Source organism: Alosa alosa, chromosome 18, assembly GCF_017589495.1.
Source record: "Alosa alosa isolate M-15738 ecotype Scorff River chromosome 18, AALO_Geno_1.1, whole genome shotgun sequence".
NCBI lineage: Eukaryota > Metazoa > Chordata > Actinopteri > Clupeiformes > Clupeidae > Alosa > Alosa alosa.
The window spans coordinates 27,882,962-27,893,183 of record NC_063206.1 but is presented as its reverse complement, the minus strand read 5'-3'; the positions used below and the strand labels follow the sequence as shown (position 1 = coordinate 27,893,183).

General features: G+C 39.6%; 1 protein-coding gene across 1 annotated transcript; it reads right to left on the bottom strand.

The window, feature by feature from the left end:
• Positions 1 to 2,765: 2,765 nt before the first annotated feature.
• hmx2 (H6 family homeobox 2) lies at positions 2,766 to 5,137 on the bottom strand. The gene is made up of 2 exons (XM_048270083.1): positions 4,680 to 5,137; positions 2,766 to 3,813 (listed from the first exon to the last, which is right to left on the bottom strand). Exons 1-2 carry the CDS (start codon positions 4,936 to 4,938, stop codon positions 3,266 to 3,268), a joined length of 807 nt encoding a protein of 268 aa, XP_048126040.1. The 5' UTR covers positions 4,939 to 5,137; the 3' UTR covers positions 2,766 to 3,265.
• Positions 5,138 to 10,222: the final 5,085 nt, after the last annotated feature.

Below are 10,222 nucleotides of genomic sequence, written 5' to 3'. Positions count from 1 at the left end.
ACAAAACACACACACACACACTCACTCACAATCACAGAGAGAGAGACAGATAGAGGGAGAGAAAGATACAATGTCCCTTTAAAATACGTAAAATGCTGATTTGCTTCCTCTTGAATGATCTCCATTTTATTCTTCATCTGATACCAAACGGCATACCAAACTGACTCCTTACAGTGCAGGGAAAAGAAGGCAAGCTGAGGTATTACCATCCGACCTGATGCCCCCCACCCCCATCCGCAAACCCCTACCAGTGCTATGACATAATGACTGGAGGGGGGTTGTTAATAAACAACTTCATTCACACAAAGTCTCTCGCTCTCCTCCACTATCTGTCACAAATGTGCCCCTCTCCTCCCTGCTTCACTCCCAGGTGCCATCCTTTTCCCATAAATCATGGCAGCCGCCATCTGATTCGATCCATTTGCCCAGAACACAGAGCGGCTGTTGCCGAAATTGGGTCAGGAATAATCTGTACCGCATCGGATGCTCTGACCCTCTCTCTCTCTCTCCCCCTCTCTCTCTCTCTCCCTCTCTTTTGCACACACTCTTTTCCCCCATTGCTTTCTTTCTTCTTCCTCCCTCGGTCCACCTCAGTGCTGTAATGTAGCCGTTTGCGCTGAGACAAAGAGGAAACTCAGGCTCTGACAGGTGAGGGCCCACGCAAAGCCCGCGCTGACAACAGTTTTATCAGTCACACCAAAGAAAAGACTCAAAGCATGTGTGAGTGTGTGGGACAGCGTGTATGTTTGCGTGTTTGTGTGTGTGTGTGTGTGTGTGCAGGTGTCTTTGTGTTGACAGTGCCCTATTAAAAGGCATATTGCCACCGAGTTGAGAGAAGGAGATTGTGAAAGAGTGAGAAGGAAAATGAGAGGACTGGGGAACAAGTGCCACTGATACCAGTTGCAGTAGGCCTAAACAAGACCTGCTATAGTATAACCCAGTCTCCACACTTAGAAAGAGGCTCACACACAAGAAGATATTTTTCTGTATAAGTAAATATTCTTTCATTTTGGTATATTTAAATTATAGCATGGAATAATAGACTTAACACACCTACACCACATCTTTACACTCAATTGTCATTTTTACAAGCAACATCTGCTATTTGCTCATTTATGTTTTCATTCATCCACATAGGGCTTTATGCATTTCATGAAAATGCTACTAATAATAATGATGATTATGGTGATAATAATATAGCCGAACCATGTAAAATGCAAAGTTTTAGAACTAATGTAATAAGGACTGTATTGGATTATCACACACAGGGTATTGCATCTCTTATCTCCTTTAGGAAGGACAAGCCATACTGCCCATGGAGCACACAAATAAAGAAACTTACAGTCAAATCAACACTATGTAGACATGTCAGAAGAAACCTTCCAAAGTTTAGGTTCAGGTTGTTCAAGCTCCTATCAGACAATAGTTGTGTTCTTTTTTTCTTGGTCTGTAATTCTTTTACACCCTGCCCTGCCATTAATAATAATAATAATAATAATAATAATAATAATAATAATAGTAATAATAATAATAATAATAATAATAATAATAATAATAATAACAACGTTGTCAGAAATCAATTTTTAAAAGAGACCTTCAAAAAATAGGACAGGAAACTAAACATGTTTGCATGACAATGAAAATAATAAAGCATCTGATCATATATCCTATTTTCATTCTTGGCTGAAGTAAACGCATATCTTCCACTCATCTATAACGATCAGTGATATCTTCAACCAAATACGCGCATTCTGTGATGTTCATCTTCTGAGACGCAGGATCACTATGCACGGTGTTTTGCTCAGTGTATATACACATTGGTCGTTAGTAAATGATGATCAGTCTTGTACTGAAAGCTGCACAAACAATACTTTGTTGTGGGGAATGTATTCATTTCATTGGGCAATGCATGGATGTTTAATTCCCTAGTTATTATTAGGTGTTTTACCTGTCGCTTGGATGTCGGCAGCTGCCCACTTGTCTACGTGAACTTTCTCTATGAAAAGAAGATAGAATCAAAGGCGATAGAGTAACGCAAGCAGATACTTGCACTGGTGTAATTTGACGTGTGTTCTATCAGATTGCCAAAATCCCGTTGTCTTTTTGATTGGCAGAGGTCCTGCCACCACCAGAGCATGTGGATGCTGATGTGTGTGTGTGTTCATGTGACTTAAGACGTGTAGCCCAATTATCCTAATGCTTTTGTCATTCAAGGGCCATAATGCACCATATATGCTACTGGTGGCTGGTTCTCTCCAACGTGGTTAACATGTCATAGAGTTCAAGCAATCTAGACCATCAGCTGCAGCTGCACATAGGCTAATTGGTAAATTACATATAGGTAAATACATTGATCAGATATTTATTTGGTTTGGTCCGCGTTAGGCCTATTGACGTGGTCAAACAGAATTAGCTACACTTCAGTCTGGCTAGGTATAGACATCTTTATTACTGATCACATCTAAAATAACGCATTTGTATGATCATTGATTTTTTGTATGATTATTTTGTTTTTGTGTAGCTAACTTAACGTAACTTTAGAGATATTTGGATAATTTATCAATTATATTCTCTGCGTTTTCCCAAATGAGGGCTAGGCTACTGCAGGTATTTTTTTGTGATGACCAAGGCCTTCTTACTCGTCAGACCTGGAGCCCAGGTGTTTGAACTTCTTGAAAATAAATCTATATCTTCGGAGTTTCAGAGTTTCATATTGCACATAAACCAATTAAACGGAATGTTGCAAGATGGATGAAACACACCAATTGCGGATGTAGAAAATTTATTGTATGAGTGGATTACAACAAAGATGTTTTATCTTGCTCCAGTGCCTCCAGATATTATATTACATACAGCACCCAGACTGGTTAACTTAAAGGTTGTTAGCCTATTGAAGATCAGTATTTCAATGCACCAATCAACGTTTTAAAAACAAATAATAACTGGACATGCAGAGGTTTCACTTTGGAGAGTTTAGTTCAATGTGTATTACAATGTCATACTTCCTCATATAACGTGTAAAACTGGTTTTACGAGGGACAAAACTGTGGTTAAAGGTACAAAATAATTAATATACACATGGTGTATTTATACATTTACAGAAGCTCGCCTCTTTCTCACACATACAATTGCCTTGTCATAAGAAATATAAATTCACCAAATTAAGTGATATAAATAGACATGATTATGTCAAACATATACGTGTTCTGTATTGTATTTTGTGAAATAGTACTTTTCCCCATAGATTTTTCGCATTTATTTTGAGTCAATAGTCAATCTTGTTATAAAGATTGTACAAAGGTAACGCCGGTAAACTGCTTCCTGGGTAGTACAATGGAGTTGGAAATGCAATAGACCTCGGAACCGGAACTCGGAGCAAGGAATTCTCTCGGAAAACTAGCGGCATTCCAACTAGAGTCTGCGCCGAAGCGTGCGCCATGTTAGCAGCCTCCAATTCCGCGGAGAGTTGACGCTTCCACTTGTTTCTCCGATTCTGAAACCATGTCTTCACCTGAGTTTCCGTTAACTGAAGGCTGGAGGCGAGGCAGGCCCGCTCGGAACTGCTCAAATAACGTTTCATATCAAAGGTGGATTCCAGCTGATACACCTGACTCCGGGAGAACACAGTGCGCGTCTTCTTCTTTGCAGAACCATTTGGTTTGTCCGAGCCATCTCTCTGTCTGTCCTCGGAAATGGGCGACATTTGACTGCATGCCCCCTCCTGGTCCTCTCTGTAGTCCGGTAGTAAGGGCTGTGTTAAATGCGGCCGTCTCTCGAGCCCATTCTGGCCAGATATTAGTCCTTTTGTAGCACCTGTATCAGCAACAACATAAGCGTTGACAATTAAAGCAACCACTTGCAAAATTTCTAACTGGTATTTTTTACCAGTGTATGATAAATAAAAAACAAAACAAAGAAACAAAGTTTGCTAACTTATTAAATAATTCAATGGTCCTTTGAGCGACATTTTAGCAAGCCTCTGGATTACTTTTACACGTATCAGGATTTCCATTACACATGCATTCGGCGCTCTGCTGCTAAAAACTGAAGAAGATTACAAATTGACCATAAGTAGAGCGTTTTAAATATGCACCCACTCTTTAATATAGCCTATCGTTCGGAGTATTACACAACATTACTGTACTTCAGTGAACTTCAATTTTCCTCAGTGCATCAGCGAAAATGTACCCATTATTCGATACTTTGTACAAGAGATCATTAAATGTGAACTTTGACTGGTTGATCGACTGTTGAAAGGTTACAAGTACCCTGTTAGACAAACAATATAATATGACCAGCGCTAGTGCACGATTTTAATTAAATCAGGTTACATTTAACGCTCAATTGACGAAATGTAGCACATTCATTCTGAAAGCCTGTGTAATCAATTAGCAGACTCGATTAAATTAGGAATGAGGGGGGAAAACATCCTGTTAATTATTTGACCTTTCATCTGCTCACTGGTGTGGCATTGATATGCCGCATTAAAACACTTGGGAGTTTTATCCAGTGCTGATAATGCTGGCAGGCAAATCTCAACTAAACGGGCCACTATTGCACAATTCACGTTTCACTCTATCGCTATTCCACCAGGTGCTGATCCATTAAGAACTATATATTAATTACAATAGTAATAGCAATTTCATGTTATTTTACAGATAAAAGGGATCCCGACATACCAAGACAGGCAAAGTTGAGGGATTGATGTCGGTTGCAGGTCTCAGGTAGACCTGGGTCAGAGCAGAAACAGTCTTCTCCTCCGCTGCATTCCTCTTCCGAAGACACAGAAAGGGTGCGTTTCCTGGGCTGCGGTGGCTTGCAGCTCTCCTTGCCTGTAGATCGTGCACTTTCGGACGGTGTACCCAGTATTGACTGAATGGTAAAGCTAGAAATTGGGGCGGGCGAACATTTGCTTCCGCTGTCCTCGGAGTTACTCATCCTCGCCTCATAACATAACAAAGTTTTATCGATTAAAAAACTACAAAGTCCTATTTTCTAATACAGTAACAGTTACGCGTAAACTATCCTCGTTTGAAAATGGGTCTCTCTCGACAAAATAGTTTGATAAGTCTCTCCAGAGGTGGAAGTATTATTTTAGTTGGTTTTCGTGGAGCTCAGAAGTGCACAAATGCATCGTTCTCCACATCCACGCGCTGTGCACTAAAGGCGGCTGGAGCGTGCCCTCATTTGCATGTAGGTAAGCCTCGCGCGAACCAATCCCGTGCTCAATGTAAACCCGGGATTTTTAAATACTCCTCAACAAGTTCACCCCGGCTTGAGAAGGGGCGTTATGGTAAAGAAAACAAGTGTTCGTTTCTGCAGATAACTTTATTATGGCATGCAATTGGAGGTCATGCTAACGTTTTAAGGATGATCCAGAATTAGGTGAAACCTCAGGCATCTAGTCCATATTGTTATGTTGCTGAATGGGGCACTACGAAATAAATAACTGAAGTCTTGGTGTTTTTTTGTTCAGATATATTTGATAATTATGTGATGGCAAAAAAAATACAAAAGGCAATAAAGCCTACTTTTGGCTACATATTTTCGCAAAACGACCTGTAGCTGATATAGGCATTGGCTACAGCTAAAACAAAAATGGACGATAGTGTCTGTCTTGATGTTATTATAATTCTTAATATAGTTATCCATAACTGAGGTTTTGATTTTATATATGCATAGTATATGCTACAAACATTTGTCACGATATCATACTCAGACACTATAATGTATGCTACATAACACTTTTTGCATTCAACCTGCAAGCATAACATATGATTGAGTCGAAATCTTCATGCATACATTCATAGCCTAGGCTATGTATGTACCTTAAAATGAGATTGTTCAAAAATAAATGAGTCAACTCATAGTAATGCAGTGTTGTAGATATATCTGTAACTAATTTACTTGAAAATAATAAACTTGTCCCATGTCCATTGTCTTTATATAGTATTAATTTGATCATTATCTACCGGGTAATCTGCTGCCTTGGTGCCAGCGGAGCTGGACCATGCTAATTGATTGACTAATTGATTGGAGGGTCGCTGTACAGCCCACCCTTCGACTTGCGTCTCCAGGGCAGCTACTTGGCGCGGTTCTACCACATTAGCTCCAGTTAGCACTCTCCAAAGATCTGCGACACTTAACAAATGATCTGCCTTAATCATAGTGTCAAAGGATGAACCTCTGGTGCACCTAAAGGAATAGGCGGTGTGCGACCCCGACCCTTTGCGTCTGAGATCTTGTGTGTAATGGTCACAAAGCAAAGGTTTTGTTTAGTTGTAAGAAAATGTCATTATTTATGGTTGATAACAGCTTAGTGCAGGGAACCTTAACGATGACAGAAAGAGATGATGATGACGATGATGATAATATGAAAATCACTGGTCTCTTTAAAATCACTGAGGTGTTGTAATGTCGTCGCGTGGTAGCAGATGTTTGAAGAGATGCGTGTTTACTCCGGTTAATATATGAGACCCATCGTGCCTTGATGTATGGTAGCCTACATATAGGGCGTGAAATTTACAATGACAGTTGAATGGATTGACTTTATGTGGTTCGTCTTTCAAACAAATCCACATGTCGTCAGTAACAATGTCTGTCTTTAAAACTAGTAGGCTCCACTTAGGCTACAAGAAAAACTAGCCTCATGGTAGACAGTCAAAATATAAAAGAGACTGTTCTTAAAATAGATGTTCAAACAGACATCATCGTATGACTCGTTTCTTGTAGGCTACTAAACCTCCAATGCAACTAAAAAAGGCTGTTTGGGTTATCTAACGCCTCCCGTTCCCAAGAAAGGGCGCAATATGTTTCTTGTCAATATTTCGCAATTCTGATGGACACCGAATCTCTGTATCAATTCAGCCTATACTTTGCTTGTACAGAAAACACTTTGAAATCCAACAGAATAAGGCCTCTGTTCGTGCTCTATCACAATGATAGCTCCTGTATGGCAGCTGTGGGCCTATAGTAATAACGGAACAAGAAACAAGACCTTTACCCAGGCAAAAAAGCTTTCTGTTAGAAAGACAGATGAAGTCATGAGCGGCTTTGATCTGGGAATCAAGCCTCGATAAATATTAAACAAAAGGCCCTTTACACGTGTGTATTATGATATATGGCTTGTCCAACTTTAAAATAAGGAAATTACCAGAGAAAATGATATCAATAAATTTTGTAAGTATAAACGTTGATTATGTTTCGATTTTCATTCAAGAATGTGAGGCCGGTCTTTTATTTTTCTCACATGTTTGGGGGCGGAGGGGAGGGAGGTAGGAGGTGGGAGGCACAAGCCCTGGAGGTGTACAATTTATGTAATCTGTGGCTGGGAAATGAATTGGGTAATTTATTGGAAAACAGAAAGTCAAGAAGATTGGATCAGTATAGCCTATCTAAGGGCTCCTATCCATCAAGTTCCAATTAACAACCTAACCATTGAGCTTTAATGGGTTTCCAATCTACTGCTCTGATAGACTCATCAATTCCTCAGGGAGAAATTAAGGGAATCGACCGCCCCTCGGCGTTGCGGTGTCATTCCTCTCCGCAACTATATGTCAAATTAAAAACACAATTAAAATTTAAACTGTTTCAATCAGAGCCTGCCCCGCAACCTATGTTTCACTTAATAGAACTTTGATGAAAATCTGATGCTCGCGTTCAATCACCAAAGCAAATGGTATATAGGTGGTGTAAAAGGAAGATTTTCCTTCCCTGAAAAACATTGCCAAAGTGCGGTTGGTTAAAACCACTTCTCTTCAAGCGCACTACTCAGTACCTTTCAATACGGGTCGATGATACATTATTACACCGGATTTCCCCCAATGCATTTCCTTTAATCTAGCAGGGTAAGTAGTCCTAACTACCGTGCAGAGGAGATGATGGACATTAACATATATGTTGATCGCTTGACAGTGAAGCGCCACAAAAGTAAGACAGTTAGTAATATCCATTTTGCAGTATCTGTGTGCTTATAACTATGTAGTAGGTCTGCCCTTAAAAGCCCAAAAGGTCTTCCCTTAAATGCCCGAAAAAAAGTCCTAAATAAACTCATTACAATTTACAAAATGAATTTACATTTGGGCCAACCCTATGACAACGCAAAACCATTCCACACACACACGCACTTTTGCGCAGACATTGGGCGCACTCGCCCACAGATGGCATAAACATACAAACACAAATATACCCTAGCGCGCACACACGCGCGTGAACGCGTTAAAGGGATACAGCAGGGGCAGGGTTAAAAAATGACTTAAGCTGTTGGCCACTTGAACCACATGTATCTGGCACTATAATATATGATGTGCTCTGCTTAAAATCAGCCACTCAACTTTCCATTTTAATGTAATACACAGAGCAGCCTGGGGTCACATTCAATCCCCCCTCTCTCCGATTCCAGTCCTCTCCCGCTGCTCCTTTACATAAAGATGTCGTACAAATGGAAATTATCGAGTGGTAATTTTTTCAATTTATGCGAGCGAATCAAGGTCATCAGTGGACCCTGTTAAAAAAAAACATGAACAATGCCCTTGATTTGAAACAATATTTTACAGACGTTTTCCGATCGATACTCGCTGGGGAATAATGCTTCACCAATCTATTAATTCTCCATAATGGGCCCACGTTGAGTTTGCATGATATCATACGTCAATATATGAGTAGTTATTACCAGTGCTTATTTGAATGTGCCCTTTGTTGAGTACCCATTGCAGAATAGTACAACACAAGAGTAACGAGTTCAACTCCAAGATGATGTGTGTATGTGTTCATGTGTGTGTGTGTGTGTGTGTGTGTGCATGTGTGTGTGTGTGTGTGTGTGTGTGTGTGTGTGTGTGTGTGTGTGTAAACTTTCCTTCAATATCCAAAGCTTTAATGGTGTGTGTGTGTGTGTGTGTGTGTGTGTGTGTGTGTGTGTGTTTTATCCTGTAACCTGTGAATGAGAATATGTTCGAATATGTATGTTCGAAGTATGTGTATGCGTAGTATGTGTAGGTGAGATAGACATTTTCAATATTATTAGTCCACTTTCCTCACTTTACTTTATCTGCACCACTTAAACTCAAAACTCTTTTATATTTCTGCAAAAGTCCACAAACAACCAACATGTCGTGAATTATATATACAACGTTAAATCTAAAATTAAAATAGGTTAATAATTTTAAGAATGGTTTAAATATTTGATACATACATAAGAAAAAGGGTGGTTCATGCATTCTGGATTGGGGATTAGCCAATGGTATACTATCAGTACGGTTTATAATTGTAATATTTTAAAATATTACAGCGGCACTGTTGATTAATTCCTTGTAGGGAGAGTGGTCCAATTTAAAAATGATCCCATAATTTATGGCATTGTCCTATTGTCACGTTATATTGGTGTAACTATATGCTAATAACATGCGCTCACACCGGCGCATACTCAAAGCATTGAGAGAGAGAGAGAGAGAGAGAGAGAGAGAGTTTTAAATGGGCCTACATAATATAATTTCCCCTCTTTCACTCTATCATGTGTAATTCCTGCCAGATCGTGGTAATTATACCACCTAATTGACTGTGTCATTTTGTATGTAAAACAATGTTTTATAAAGAGCTTAACAGGTTGCACATAAAGATGCACCTGCTCGGGCGCTTTGTACTCTTGACCAGAGGGTCCTCAGAAAACCATAGAAGCCTAACACAAATACTTGGGAATATTTAGGGTTGACGTCAACAAAAATCTAGGCTATAATTTACCTGGGCGAGCGTAAATAAACAAACAAACTTTACTTAAACTTAAAATTAACAGACCTAAAACGAATGAATTGCCTTAAAAGATGCAGGAGTAGAAAACATGTGGCTCTAAACAGAGTTATTTGTCATTTTGGAATCAAAGCAACCCTGTCAAAGTTGCATACAAATGAATCCGTCTTTTCCAACATCCACCTATGTGGACTAAAAATCAAATCGACAGACCTAACTATTTTGCCGGCGGATGTTGAGCTTTTCTGACTTAAAATATTCATAATCGATTATCGATCCGTTGTAGTCTGTCTATCGTGAGCAGTATCTGAAGAAGATATATCACAATTTGTTCGCTAATTCACTGTGTTCAAACAAATGAAGGCTTCCAGGTCATTTGAATAAGCAAGAGGCCATGTCTGCTTGCTTTCAAAGTATTGCGAACTTCAGTCTGTTGTGAAATTCACCATCACACCACGTAACATAGAAGGAACACCCTCAA

Bases quoted from the DNA above. Each gene is read 5' to 3' on its own strand.
- hmx2 (XM_048270083.1), bottom strand. From the start codon at position 4,938: ATGAGTAACTCCGAGGACAGCGGAAGCAAATGTTCGCCCGCCCCAATT. The intron at 3,814-4,679 runs GTATGTCGGGAT...TTGCTGATACAG, and splicing joins CCTCAACTTTGCCTGTCTTG to GTGCTACAAAAGGACTAATA.